The sequence below is a fragment of the Neofelis nebulosa genome, chromosome 11 (assembly GCF_028018385.1).
Source record: "Neofelis nebulosa isolate mNeoNeb1 chromosome 11, mNeoNeb1.pri, whole genome shotgun sequence".
In the NCBI taxonomy this organism is placed as follows: domain Eukaryota; kingdom Metazoa; phylum Chordata; class Mammalia; order Carnivora; family Felidae; genus Neofelis; species Neofelis nebulosa.
In genome coordinates, this window is record NC_080792.1 from 14120274 (window position 1) to 14136198 (window position 15925).

General features: G+C 42.8%; 1 protein-coding gene across 1 annotated transcript in view; it reads right to left on the reverse strand.

The window, feature by feature from the left end:
• The window catches only part of PHLPP1 (PH domain and leucine rich repeat protein phosphatase 1), a 214558-nt gene extending 200985 nt beyond the window's left edge, over nucleotides 1–13573 (reverse strand). The window contains exon 1 of the mRNA XM_058691881.1: nucleotides 11918–13573. Within this exon, the coding sequence (XP_058547864.1) occupies nucleotides 11918–13451 (1534 nt within the window). The 5' untranslated portion in view covers nucleotides 13452–13573. The remainder of the gene's footprint in view (nucleotides 1–11917) is intronic.
• Between the last annotated feature and the right edge of the window lie 2352 nt (nucleotides 13574–15925).

A 15925-nucleotide genomic window follows, 5' to 3' on the forward strand; every position in this document is an offset into this window, starting at 1 on the left:
TATTTGCGTAGCTTATCACAGTTTACAAAGCACCTCCACATGTATCACCAAATCTGAACCTCACAAAGTTCTCTGAGACTGAGTTATTTTATCACTTTTCTCCTCCTCTTTCTCTAATGAGGCTTGAGGAGGTTAAGGGGCTCATTACAGGCTTCCCATCAAGTAAAGAAGCCCACAGCCAAAGCCAGGTGGCTAGTCCCCAGTCAGCACTCCTCCCACCCAAGACTAGGGCTCGGTTCATAACAGCCGGTACCGCTGTGCCAGGCACTTCCACAGATTTCAGTTGATCTGCTCAACAACCTCATGGGACACTAAGGTATTGCCTCTTTCAACAGAGAAGGAAAGAAGCCAAGGGAGCCCTAGGGGCAGCAGCAGATGCAGAACCCAAGTCCAGCCGTAACTATTTCAAAATCCGTGTTTCCTGAACAATGATATGCTCAGGCTGGCCCCAGAAGGTTATCAGGGACAAGTTCTCCACATGCAGCAAAACAAGGTGGGTACTAAGGAGTTGATTCCGGGGTCAGATGCCTGGACTTGAATACTGCCTGTGCTTTACTCACTGTACAAATCCAGACAAGTTACTAAACAGCTCTGTGACTCAGTTCCTCTATCTGTAATACTGAAGTAATAACACGGTCTACCTCGTAGGGTTGTTATGACAATTAAATTAGCTAATATATACAAAGGACTTAAAACACTGCCTAGTATGTAGTAAGGATATAAACGTTTCCTAAATAACAAAATATTATTCAATTTTGTGAACATTATATATAGTAGGATACAATTATGCTGAGGAAGTTTAATTCTTTGCACTTGTTTCTTCAAATTAAAAAAAAAAATGCCATCTGGTTGGTCATTGTGGAAGAAATGTTACTTGTAAACACCTAAATAAGTTTGGCAACGGCATCATTATTTCATTTAGTATTTTAGGGCAATGGGTCTGGAGATTTTCTCCTTAAATATTCATGGATTCAAGTCCGGAATCCACTCCAGCTAAGACAACTTTGAACTTGGGTAATACAGCTAAAAGCCTACAGAGAAGAATCTCAGCTCTCCAACAAAGAGGGTCTGATAAGGCCACGAAATGCAACGGTAGTACAATTTTTGTCTTGTGGTCCCATGACTAAGAACTGGTCACTAGAGCATGAGAGCCTGCTCAGGTGGTAGATGTTCCAACTTGACTTGTCTAGGTTTGACATTTAGGACCCACTAAAACTATTTCATCTTTCCGGGGACTTCATTTACCTATAGCACTAACGTGCCAGGACTGCCATTAGGACACTGGTCCCGTTACACCATTTTCAGCTCAGAGTTATTTGACATTATGTCCTTGTCATCTCAATTCATGGCCACCTACAGAAACCCCTTCTCAGTCCAACTCAGGAAAACCTCAAAGCACCACTGGCAGAGCTGTTACTGATTTTGATAAACATGCTAGTCTTCCTTTTTCTATATTCAAAAGATAAATCCTATGTGCTCCACAGTGACCTTCAGAGTAGTCCCCAGAAATTCTTCAGAAGGAAAAAAAAAGGAATCTCTTCAGCATAAATAAGCACCTGAATGCTCCCTAATGCAATGTGTATATTGCAATATATATAATGTATATTATACAAATACTTACACACACATTTGTAGACACACATATATACATGTGTATCTATACATGTGTCTATACATCAGCATTTTATATTCCAGCTGACCCCACTCCCATCCCAGCTACTTCAGGATGACAAAGTATCCACAGGAAAAGAGAATCCTGACAGATCCATATTCCAGAAGGACATGAGTCCTGGAAGTAATGGTCACAATCTGCTACTGGGAAATTAGGGAGTAAAAAAGAAATGTAGTGGAAATCAGATAAGCATCCTTCTCTTTCTCCCTATTTTCTTCAACAAATTCAAAATAGCTTCTAAACCTAAACTGTCCTATATCATAGATTCTAATCTCAGTTAAAAGACAAACTGAGGAAAAGTGGCATTTAAATCAGTGAAGAAATAACTCAACTATTCAATAAAAAGTATTGACACAATTTCTTCCCTACTTCCTATCTTTCTTAAACAGATTAAAATTTTCAGCAGAGAAAATAGAACTGTAAGATACCACAGGAAAACACAGGAAATTTCATTTTTTAATCCTAGGATAGGGAGTCTTTTTAAACATGACACAGAACCCTAAATATCTAGAGGAAAAGACTGACATAAAAGTGTAACGGATAAAGAAAATATTAGTGACTTACAAAATAAAGCTAGTTTCCCTAAATATACCCCCCAAAACCAATCTATAGACCGGTAGGAAAAAGGCAAATATCAAACAAAAAGTGAGCAAAGGGATATAAATAAGCCACTCACAACATAAATAAGTTACAATTAAGATGTGAAAAAAATGATCCACATAATTAAGAATGGCAAATTTTTTCAAATCAAGATTTTTTTCTCCCAAGCGTATTTACCCCACCCACCTACCCCTCCCTCCCATCGGTAAATATGACTACCACCTCCCATGAACATCCTGCCTCAACATTCAATGCAGAACGCATGTGTGGGGCATGTATAAGAGAATGAGTGTCCTTCAATTACAGAATTTACTTCCTCCCATAAGGAGAGATCGTTATTACATAAAACTGAATGTCAGCTGCCCCCGGCCATACCACCTCTCCAAGAGACCATCAAGAGAAATTTCTCCTCTGTTTCAGCATCTGGAGTACATATTCTACATGTCAGATGCAATGTATTTTCACCCTTTTGTACTTCTGCACTTTAAGAAGTTCCCTTCCTCATATTAAAAATGAACAGTCATCTTTGAGGAATTAATTGACTCAGTAGATTAACTTCCCTATAAGGAAAGCTAAAACTTTTGCTTAAGGTAAATGCTTAAATTAAAATAGAGCCTAATATAGAAGGAAATCTTTCTCATACCCCTAAAAATACTCACAAACTGTCTTTTTGCTAACAGGAGCAGGAATTTCTTTCTGTTCTTCTCCCTCTCCCCCTCTTTTAGGGAGAGAAAGGAGATATTCAAAACAGGAGACTTCATGATAAAGACTTCCAAAACCGACAAACGACAAAAGCCCAAAGATTACTGAAGTCAGTTGTTTTGGTTTTTCTTTATATGAGACAAAAGTAGAACTGAGTGTGTGTACCTGAAAAAGCTATGCTCTTTTCATTGTGAGAAGACATCTTTAAAAATTTTGTTGAAATAAAGAATATAATGAACACTGAATCTTTCCAATGAACATATTTAAATGAGAATTTTTCTTCAAAATCTCTTTTTAAAATTTTTCCCAAATATTTTTTAAAAGTCAATGATTTCTTTTTACAGTTCCATTCTAACAATTTCAATTTCAAAGTACTAGACAAATCACCATTGCTTTTCTGATTTTCTAGTACTGGAAGTCCTCTCAGCCAACCATCTGTCAACTTTAAAGTTCTATCATTAAATCCCCCAAAGGGTAACATTCTAATTTCCCTCTATGCAATTAAGATATCCAACAGCTCCATTAAAAGCCCCCCACCCTTATGTCTGTCAAAGTGATGGGCAGCCTCTCAAAAGCACTGATGACAATGAAATGAAACCAGAAACACCTTGAAGTCACAGAGAAGCCACCAAATGTGGTAAGTACACTCCATTTTTCTTAACTTTCATTTTGAATACTAAATATAAGGAGGATCCAAAGACCATAAATTCGTAAGCAGGCAGTACGGTGAGAAAAAGAACAATGGACAGATAATCCAAATCATGAGTGCTATTCCTAATTCTGAGAATGACTTACTTGATCAATGATCTTGGACCAGACACTTAACCTCTACGGACTTGCTTAGGATCTCTGTGGGATCCTAAAGTCTATCATCTAATCAAAATAACAACACAAAAATTCCATTTTCTTTAAGTGCTTTTTCTCCTGAGACTCTAGGCACAAGGAGACAGGCACACACCTCAGCAAAAATTAAAGCTAACAATCCGGTAAGTTTTGTACATCTGAATACCTCAAATACAGAGTTACTGTTACAGTAAACTTGATAAGCTGAATTATGATTATTATTGCTTTATACGCCAACTTAAGAAAAAACTCTAGGGGTGCCTGAGTGGCTCAGTCACTTAAGCATCCAACTTCAGCTTAGGTCATGAGCTCTCCATCTGTGGGTGCTGGGCGCTGACAGCTCCGAGCCTGGATGGAGCCTGCTTCGGAGTCTGTGTCTGCCTCTGCCCCTCCCCCACTCGTGCTCTGTCTCTGTCTGTCTGTCTCTCTCTCTCAAAAATAAAACATTAAAAAACAACAACAACAACAACTCTAACTTTTAAAAGGATGTATTTCTTTAAATCATCTCCAGCACGCTGAGGTCTAGGTTGGGAGGTAAGGCTGACGGGGAGAGAGAATGAACCAAACATTACCTATGCTGTCATTTGTCCGAATCTATACCAAAAAGGTGGTCTACTTTGGCTGTCAACCTCAGGCTATCTTGCATGTATGAGGTCCAAGTCGATTCCTTTCTCCCTGACAAAATGCAGGAGATTTGACTCTTTTAAGCCCATGGGCAGGTCTTATAAAACAAAACAACTACAACTTTTAGCCTTCCTAATGGGAAGAAAAGGTTCTCGAATGGAGCCCCAGTATGTTAAGAGTTGAAAAAGATCTTATGCTTACTCCACTCCAACCTCATCATCAGGAAAGCAACGCCCAGGATAGGTTAATAAAATGAATACCCAAAGTCAGACCAACTTTCAGACTAATTTCCTTAAACTATACACCTTCTTTTCTCAGAGTGTGAGATAAAACCATATAATTTTTTCCCAAAAGTTATTTTTGAAAAACAAACAAACAAGGATACTTTCACCCGACCCCAGGACACATCAGCCAAACTCAAGAACCATAATGTAGCACCCATTCAGGACGAAGACACCAGCATGCAAGCTCTCAAGATATATGAATGGGAAAAAGACAGAACTCCTAAGGAATATATTTCTCATCATTGACAAAATAAAAAACCAAACTGGTTCTGTGCATAAAATTTCATTCTTTGGACTACGTGTCAGGAGTGAACGGACTGTAAAAATCAAAGTAATTCTTGAATAGGCAATGAAAACAAGTACAGATCATATTATCACTATATTCAAAAACATGCCTCATATTTGAAAAGAAAGCCCAAATATTCTAACATGTTGTTAACGGAGGGTATATGAAAAGATTCATTCTCTAATTTTTTAACAAATGTATGAGTCGGTAGGAATAGCAAAAAATACAAAACTCTTCCTGCTTGAAAAGAATGCAGGGGAAAAAAAAAAAACAAAGCTAAAAAGAAAAATCAACCAATTCAAATCATCTCAAACCTCAAAGTTCTAAAAGACTTTTCACTCCTTATTTAAATGGTCTAAAGCAAAATTATTTCAAACTGTGCTCAGTCTTCAACTGAATGCTTTCATATAACTGGAAATGACACTAATTTCATTTGGGAAAGTATATGCCAAGTTCTGAATTTTGGGGTCTTTTCTGCCAAAATACTGATATTTACAAACTTACAAAATGTGTACAACCTACAAATAGACTTTTCCACTCCTTTTCTAATAGCACCTCGAGTCTCCAAACTCAGAAGCTCCCGGACTTGTACCCGAACAAGATACTTTATCTTTAAACACATTTTACAATGTATTAAGGCAATCTCAAATGTAAAAATACAACAGGGAAACAACTGTTTCAGCAAGAACCTGGCTTTCTTGGAAGGTTATGCATTGTTTCATTAAACATACTAAAAGGTACACCAGGCGTATGTTACACACGAGGCATACAACAAAACCATTCTACCTCCAAATCAAAGTGTAATAACACTTCAGTAATCCCATAATTGTCATCATGCTGGATTCTAAAGTACGGTATCACTCAACCTAGAGGAGTTGCTATTTCATAGTTAGCCAAATATCCTAACGTTTTTTAATCCAAATATCACTAAAATCTATTCTTTCCAGATCTCTGAGCTTCAAATTTATCAAAAATTCCCAAAGCCTAGAGTTGAAGTCTCATACAAATCAAAACACAACCAGTCACCACAGACTTAGGTTGTAAATACCTAATATGTCTAAAGAATCCACATGGTCAAATTTTTTGTTTTAATTATACTATCTTTAGAAAACCAAAGGTAAGTATAAAAAAGGGTTTGCCCCAGAAGCACAGGGACAGGAGGCCAGATTCAAAGGCCCTCATTACCAGGGCTGCACCAGATGCCTGGGATTAAAGAGGTGGAGTGGGTTTTAGAAGGTGGGATTCTTTTTTTTCTTTTTTTTTAAAGGCTTCATTTTCCCAGACATTTTGGTAACTTCTCTTTTTCAAAATGTCAGGCATCTTTTTTAAAGGAAAAAGCTTTTCTCCTGAGCGGCTTCAAGATCTCCTGACTTTCACAGTACAACAATTAAACCCGTCTCCTGTCCAGATAAACTGAATTGTGTTCAACCCTGGCACGTAACAAAATCATTAAATCTAAGATGCCTCATTTGACAGATGTCTCATTAAGTTCATCTCAAAGTTGAGGTAAGAGATGCCTTTGAAAAGAAGGGGGAAAAAAAAACACCTGTTAACTCTAAGAAAACTTGGGAGAGAGAACTGCTCTCTTAAAATCCACACAGAGCTTCACTCACGTGAAAGAGTAGATATTAATAGTATGTGGCACATCTAAAATCTGCTGCCATGGGAGAAATGCCTCCGCGTGTATGTGTGTTTAACGCATCCCTGGGGACCCAAACAGGATGGAAGGCTGAAGAATCAGGGCATACACCACCAGCTGCTTAACAAAATTCCACAAATTCAATTCAACAAATGTTTAAACTAAAATGCCAAGTATTACACCAGGCTTGGATCATAAAGAATGTCAATGACTGTTATGTTACCAATAAATCAAATGCAGGACTCTTGGAAAAAAAAAAAAAAAAAAAAAGAGCAAGAAACCAAAACACTTTACACTTTAAAAAATAATGACCTTGAGGTCACCAATCATTTAAGGTGGTTGATTTAACAATCTTATAGCAACAAAAAGATACAACTTTTAACCCGGAAACCTTACAAACTAACTTACACACATCTCCTCTCCCTGCATTATTTCACCCAGCACAAAAGACACACATTTTAGAAGTTTCAGAAGCAACAATGAAATTCAGGGAGAAGAGCTTACTCTCTAGCTCTATATAATGTATGAATTATAAAAATAATCATAACAATAGCATAGTAACACCAAAAAAGCACTATCACTAAAGTACCAGTAATTCTATTCTAAAAAGACTTAAGCAAACCTTTTATGATGTATATTTTCAATACTTTACAAGTAAGGCTATATTTTAAAGGAACTGAATTGTCTGTCACACCTCCACCCTGAAAAGTTATCCACTTTTCAGATGAAGTGTTAATTTTCTAGAATGAAGATTTACTGTTTAACAGATAAGGCATGGTCAGACAAAAAAATTAAGTCATTAAGTAAACTTCATTTCCTAGCAACTTAAATGCAAGTATCATAGTTTGCAACCAGAATATTGACAACACTTTAGTACTCTTTCTGTATTGCCTACCAATTTGCCAGTCTTGGTACTCTGGGTGTTTAAAGGCAGCATGATAAAAAAAATAAGACCATCAATATTTCATAAGGAATACCACTTTGGACTAGAGGATAATATCACCTCATTACCAACAAAAATAGCATATTTTCTGAATGCTTCTAACCAACTGAAAAATTCAAGTGTAAATGAAATTCAGCATCGATTCATGGAAAGTGATATGAATTGCAAAATAGAACAGCCCAGCTCTCTATATACTCAGCTCTGCCAAGGACTGAAAAACCACAAGCAAGAGGCAAACCTCTCTGTGCATGTTTCTCTCTCTGAAAAGAGGATTGACATCGACTCCTCCCTAATAATGTTTTCGAAAGGACAAATAAGATAATTTATGTGAAAGCCCCCTAAAATTTGTGAAGATGCTAAAACTCAACATATTAATAGATGTTCTCAAACCACAGTTACGAAGGAAAAGATAGCATACAGTTTATACCAAAAACAACAAATATAAAATGTAAATCTAAAACAACAAAATTAAAGTTAAACCCTTTGTTCTTAAAATTGAAAGGACTGTTCGAGCACACATTGGTGTCACATGTTCATAGCACGTTACTCAATACTGCTGTAATTATAGTAATAAGAGCCTGCTGGTCAATATTACAGCTTAATGCTGAACCACCCCTTCTCAGTTTCCATGCAGGAAACCATGTAAGGTTTGATCATTCCCAAAAGAGAAAAAGAGAAGAAATATGAGGGGTTAGGAGATTGTTCTGAGCAATCCCAAAAGTCCCATAAAAACATCTTGTCCAAGATTTCACTAGGCACAGTGGGTGTGCTCTCCATTCTGCCAACACCCTTTCCCACTATTACAATTGGAACTGAAATAGCTAAACCACTAAATCTAAAAGGTGGCAGAACAGAGTCAAAAAATATATAGTTTAACACTGCCCTTGGCCAATCACTCAGACTCCCTGGGGAGTCCAAAACACAAAGCTCATTAATGTTTTGAAGTCCATAACTTACGTCAAGCCACATAAATTTTTAAACTTTTTAACCTAAAATTACTCTCTTCCAAGGAAAATTTTTTTTTTTTTTTTAATTTTTTTTCAACGTTTTTTATTTATTTTTGGGACAGAGAGAGACAGAGCATGAACGGGGGAGGGGCAGAGAGAGAGGGAGACACAGAATCGGAAACAGGCTCCAGGCTCCGAGCCATCAGCCCAGAGCCTGACGCGGGGCTCGAACTCACGGACCGCGAGATCGTGACCTGGCTGAAGTCGGACGCTTAACCGACTGCGCCACCCAGGCGCCCCTCTTCCGAGGAAAATTTAAGATAGTTAACTTTAAGAGGAAATTAAATGTTAACATACTTAAAATACTTAAGACCAGTAACTTCATATACAGCCACTTAAATTTTGTCATATTTTAAATCAGCAGCTTAAAGAATGCTTGAAAGATACAATTTTCAAACTAAGTTTTCATTAACAACTCTGTAATTAGATAGCACCTTTCGTCCAACACCTTATACCTCATTAAAGACTTCCATTTTACTTTACCCAAATAAGTATTAAATATTCAAAGCAACTGTGAATGCCTTTCAAAGACTTTTAAGAATAACTTGAGTCAAGTTATAAATACTAAAATTCCATTGAAAGGTGACCTTCAAAAGAATGAAAGTTCTCTGTTGAACAAGAACTTCTCAAAAAAAAAAAAAAAAGTAGCTGACTAGATAACTAGATATCAGATAATGAGTTCAATTTAAATACAGGAAAGTATTCAAAATGCTTCAAAGGCAACTTCCTAATCTATCCTTAACTCCAACTACACACCTAAACAAAAGATACACAGCAAGAAATTTAAAAGTCATACCTAGAATTATAAAAACAAATGTGGCATGCGACACCTTTATCTAAAATAAACTTTAATTCTCTTTTTCCTAAGGATAAGAAATACTACCAAAATGTAACACGTTCTTGTTGGGTGTCCTACTACATTCATTCGACTGCCAGGGTAATTTCTAGGAATCTCCTCCAGCGAGGCACAAACCCTCATTTGCCTGTGAAGTCCTGACGGTGTTCCCATAATAAGTAAGACCACCTTATAACAAGGCCCTTTTGTTCATCAATAACTAAACTTCCTTGCAAAAGTTCAAGTACCATCAGCGCAATTTAGTTCTGTGGCAAATGCATATCAACAGAGACATTTTATGTATTACCTTGGATTCAAAATAGGCTCAACTCTGTGTAAAAAACAAACAACCAGACACCTCTATAACAAGCATCTTGCTTTTGGGACACCTGTACACAGGCTTCATATTCAAGGACAGGTTGGATACCGCGTGTGACGCCCCCATTGTATTAGCCATTCTGACAAGCACATACACAGAAGTATGTATGTATTTATGTTGTGTACACAGAAATGAAGCAAGAAACAACTGCTGCTTTTCATAAACAAAAAAGATCAAAATGCCCACACCAGAAATTTGACTTAACCAGAAAGAAAATTTGTCACTTCTAGATTGATAAGCTTAAAAAAAACAAAAACCACTGTAGATCAGTCACTTAGAATATTTTAGACACACTTGAAGAGGTAATTAAGGGAATCAAAGATTTAAATTTCATGACTAGGACACCCAAAACCTTTGCCATAGACATTTATCATGATCAACACAAGGACAAGAGACACAGAGCTTTTTATGTATAAAATGTTCAGTACTGTTTATTCTACATATCCCCTCCTCTCTATATATTTCATTCCATGTAATTGGCTTGGTGATAAGGGCATTTATCATTCTCATGTTAGTATTCTCATTCCAAGCGTGATTATCATTTAATGCTTTTGTAAAATAACAGTATTTTACAAAATACATGAGCTCCAGGAGATAAGGATGCACTTGTTGTTCCTACATTAAAAAAAAAAAAAAAAAAATCACTGATTTTCTAGGCCATAAATTTTTAAAGCCATGTCTTTCAGTTGAGATGTTATCTTCAGATGCCACAAATGCTATAATATCATGATATGGTTTTCTTTAGAAGACAAAAATCCATCAGAAATCCACCTCAGTTATATTAAAACTTCAGTGAAACTTAAAAAGACACCTCACCGGGAATGCTCCTGGTCTTGCATATTTCAGTGTGGGAGTAAAGATTTATTCATTGACTCAACTGCCACTAAGACACCAGTTGGACTAAAAAACATTAAATTAGAAAGAATGGCAACAGATTAATCAAGTTACAAATAGGATTACTTTTCCACCAGCACCTATACGCTAGAATTGTAAAGCTGGGGAAGAGTTGAGTCTTCTAATTTTATTACACTAACTTTATTTTAAATAAAATTTCTCATCACTAAGAACATAATCAGAAAGGAAAAGAAAGGAAACATGCAAAGATGCAAACAAATATAAACCTCAAATATAACACCCAGGATGTATAGCTCCCTAATTTGGTATCTGCCAAGTCTTTAATCAAAAGAGAAACATTAGTCACCCCTAGTAAGAATCAGATCTAACACGTCAGTCGTATCTCCAAAAGCTGGAAAAAAAAAAAAAGAGAAAAGTAAAAAAGTTTTAAGCTGGAACTGGAAAAAAAAAAAGTAAAGAAAAAGAATCAATGAATGAGGAAGATTTTAGATCACATCTCAAGATATGGTAACCACTTCAAGTATTATTGTGATCCCTGCGGCCAGTCACACAGTCATGGTCAGATCTAGCTAGAAAGGCTGTAAGTCAGAAATGAGAAAAAGAAATGACACATCACTTTTGATGGGAAAATCAAACTTGCAGGTGAAACCGAAATAAAGCAGAAAAAGCTCTGGGGAAAAAGTCTCACGAAGAGGGGTCCTATCTGCCAGCGAGGACTAAGTGGGCAAATAAGCATGACAGCATGACAGCTGAACCGGATGACGAGAAAGGAGCTCCTGGGAGTCATGCGAGAATGGCAAACGGGGACAACTGCACAAAGAGTGACCTAGAGCATTTCTGTTGCTCATGCCCCCCCCCCCCACCCCGTCGGTATTGTGTGCACGAGACCGTTTACCTGCAATCCCAAACCGCCTCCAACCCAACGTGCCCAGGAGGGGCGGCCTGAAGGAAGTGCCCTCTCTGTTAACATGAAGTCCCACCGCCGTTCTCAGAAGTACCTGCCACCTGTACTTCCTGGTGGCTGTGCCACCGTTTCCACATCGCTTCCCAACCTCTGAGCCCTCAAGACTGACGGCAAGTCTCGGGTATTAAAACTGCTCGACATACTACTACACAGATGGTCCGTGAAAGCTGCAAAGAAGCAACAAAGACTCCCGAGGACCCGCGTTTACTCCTGGTTGGCACTCAACTCCTCGGGATCTGGAAGTGTTTACAGCCCGCACGTCAACATACAGGTGATTCCCTTACCTGCATAGAAGCGGATGAGGCAGCCAATCTCCGAGTCCATGCCTTCCTCCTGCACCCTCCACAACTCCCCAAATCCCAGTTGGAAGAGGTAGTCATTTTGAATCTGCAATGGCTTCTCGTCCGCCTCCAGGCGCCGGGTGGTCTCCCCGTGGAGCTGCACGTACAGGGTGGGCGGCGGAGGCGCTTTCTCCGGGGCCGCCCCGTTCCCACCCGGGGTCGACTGGGGGCGGCCGAGGGCGGAGGCTGCAGCCGCCTTTTCCTCCCTCGGCCGGTCCCGGGCGGCCCCTCCCGGGCCATCGGCCGCCCTCGGCGCTTTCGGCTGCAGCGGAGGCGGAGAGGCCGTCGGGGAAGGCGGCCGGCCGCCCGCTCCGGGCCGGGACGGCGCAGAGCGGCCGGGCAGGCGGGGCTGGCCCGGAGCCCCCGACGGGGCCGGATCAGTCTCGAGCTCCTCGGACGACGACGACGAGCCGCTGCCGCTGCTGTAGGGGTCCAGCCGGTCGGACACGCTCTCGGCGCTGGGGCTCAGGCTGAAGCTCTCCGTGTCGGAGGTCGGGCCCGCGGCTGCGCCGTCCAGGGACTGCGGGGCGCCCGGCTCCCCCGGGCTGGAGTCAGACGGCGCGGGGCTGGCGCGGGAGGAACGGCGTGCCCACCCGCCCGGGCCGCCCCGCAGCTGCAGGTCCGCGGGAGGCGCGCGCGGCGGGCCCCCGACGGCAGCCAGCCCGCTCCTCCCCGGCGGCGGCCCAAAGTCCCGGGGTTCGGCAGGCGCGAGCCGGGGGCCGACGTCGGGGAGCCGCTCCGCGCCGGCCGCGGGTCCGGGCCCCTTGCCTAGCACCTTCACCACGCCGCCGCCTTTGTGGCCCACCTGCAGCAGGCGGGCGGCCACCTCGCCGGCCGTGGTGTCCAGCGTGCAGAGCACCGGGCGCAGGTAGGTCGAGGCCAGGTGGCGGTCGAAGACATGCACGCAGCCCCGCTGGAGCTGGTGCCTCACCCAGTCCCGGTCCGACGGCTGCAGCTGCAGCATCTGCCGGTGCTTCAGGAGCAGCGTCTTCCTGTCCAGGCTCCGGGTGCACAGGGACGCCGAGGCCGAACAGGAGGCAGAGAGGCCGGCGGCGCCGGGGCAGTGCGAGGCGGCAGCGGCCGCCGCCGCCGCCGCCGACGACGACGACGAGGCGGCGGCGGCCGCGGACAGATTCCTCTTCAGCCGCCCTCTCCTCAGCAGGAGGGAGTTGGCGCCGCTGCCGGCCCCGGGCACCGGGGCAGCCCCGCCGGCGGTGGGCTGGGGCGCGCCGCGCCGCCGCCGGCGACCCGTGCCTCCCGCCCGGCCCGGCGGTGGCCCCGGCTGCGCCTCGCCGGGGGCCTCTTCCCGCGCCCCGCCGGTCGGGGCTGCCGAGGTCTGCGCGGGCTCCGGGCTCCGGCCGCCCCCGGCCGCTGCCGCCAGAGCCGCCAAAGCCGCCGCCGCCGCGGGAGCCGGAGCTCGGTCCTCCCTGCTGGTCTCTGGGAGTCGCTGCGCCGTAGCCGCGGCGGCGGGCTCCATTGCAGTGGGGCTTCGCGCTTCCCCCCCAGCTCCGGAGGCAGCGGGAGGAGAGGGAGGCGATGAGGCGAAGGTGGGAGACGGCGGCGCGGGGAGAAGGGAGAAGCCAATGGCGTTCCGCGCGGCCGTTCCAGGGGATTATGTGGCAATTCGGAGCATTCCGTCGGTGTCTCGGTGTTCCATTCCGCGCGCCCGCCCGCCTAGCCGCCACCGCCCCCCCCACACACGCCCTCCCCGCCCGGGTCGCGGGCTCTGGAGCGCAGGCCCCGCCCGCTCCCCCCACTTTGCCGGGGCGAACCAGCCGCGTAGCTGGGCTCATTGAATATTAATCACGCGCCGGGAGCGGGAAGGCGGGCGGCGGGCAGGGCGGGAGCTCCACGAGGGCCTCATGAATATGCATCATTAGCATGACGGCATTCCTGGGAGAAGTGGAGAGAGCTGGAGGACGGCGGAGAGGCGGGGCTTCAGGGTAAACAAACGTGACGCGTGCGTACGAGGGCGGGGCGGGGCGGGGGCGGGGACAGTATCCCGGGAGGTGCCTGCGATGCCTGGGAGAGGGGCCGGCTGGGGAGGGAGAGAGAGAGAGAGAGAGGAGACACACACACAGACGCGCGCTGCGCTTTGGGAGTTGCAGTTCTAGTGCTGGAACGAACATGCCGAAGGAAACAGGGCGAACCACAGGCCCCAGAGTTCCTTATTTTATGCCCCTCCTTCAGCCAGCCGCCGGCTATGGGCAGTGGGTATTGTGCCCTCTGCTGTTAAACTCTGTGCCCGGGAATGTTCTTGTTCATTAATTTGTGCCCAACCCGCCCATTCCCGCTCCCCAGAAGACTTTCGTTTTCCCTGCTAATTTAAAGTGAGGGCTTTGAGGGACGCTAACTGGTACGAAGGTCCCAGTTCCTTGGTTCTCACTTCCACCCATTGTATGAGATGCAAAAACACGCCCACAGCACCACAGGATAACTGGCCATAAAAGTGGCCAACCTCACTTTCCCCACTTTTTCAAGTCCAGGGGAAGACAAAGTCCAATGGGCAATTGTTGAATACGCGTTTTCGAAATCGTGCAACCTGGAGCCTATCCTCTTCCACAGCCATATGCGGGAAGGAAAAGGCAAAGGGCTGCTGTCTTGTTTTTTCCCATTGACCTTAAAGTTTGAAGTAACTTAACGACAACGCAAAGCAGTGGAAAGGAGAAGAAATGGACTGGAGACGTGGGATATGAGATCGGTCCTGTGTGTTCCCTCTTACGTCTTACCTTGGTTTTTCTTAAAACATTAATAAAAAAAAAAAAAAAACGTTTTCTGCTCCTACAATGTTTAGTTGTGGTCTGAAAAGTTGCATTTTCTCATCGATTTAAACAATATTGTAGGCTAGACCAGAACAGGTTGCTGTTCAAAAGAATTTAGTAAACATTTGTAATTGAATTACCATTCCCCCAGATTTATTTTTATAAATTTTCACATGTGAGACTTGTCAACTGCCTCTATCCAGGGCCTCCCTTAACTTCAATAAGGTTAGTAAACCTGGAGGGACATTAGGGGGTGGGGGCAAACAAGCAAGGAGAGAAAAGAGGGAGATCAGGGGCACCTGTCTGGGTCAGTCAAGGGAGCATGAGACTCTTGATCTCCGGGCTGTGAGTTTGAGCCCCATCTTGGGTATAGAGATTATTTAAAAATTAAAAAAAAAAAAAATCTTTTAAAACAATCAGCTGGAACTTGTCGCTGAAATAATAGAAATTGGTAAGGGCAAGTAAAGCCATACTTAGGTTACCTACACTGTTTCACTGAAGAGGAATGGAGGAAGCTACCAGGATGAAAATAAATATTTCTCTTGATGCTGGAAAGTCTTGAGAATGATTTTCTATATCTTTCTTTTGAAGTCTTACCCCTTGGCCTCATGAAACTAATTTTTATTGCATTTCATTTCAATCAACAGAACCAAGTTCCATGTTTTTAAAAATAGGGAGAATGCACATTCTCCCAAAAGAGATAAGATAGTCATGTCAATTAATTTAATAAAAACTATAAACATATTATATACTAGTCACTGTTAAGCAACTAAAAAAAATCAGACACTGCCCTTGCCTTCACAGAGCATATAGATTACAAAGAAAGTCAACAAGTGAGAGCGATCTAGAAAAGGGAAAAATACAAGGTGCCATGGGAAAAGACAAAAAATTACAACAAGGGGAACTGACCTTGTCCAGGAAGTCAGACAAAGAGACTACCATTGGATGAATTTTTTTGTAACGAAACTGGGTACTTGCTGAAGGATCTGTCTCTGAAAGAAAGCAAAGAGGCAGAAAAAAGGTAATGATACTGAAGATAAATTTCAACTACACTAATCCATATGTTGCCTTGAGTAGCTCCTAACACAAACTGTCCTAGAAATGAAAAGAATGGTATTTTAATTTATCTTTTATTTAATATGATTAAAAAACAAAAGGCATGTTAAATTTCAATGCTAAAACATAGACT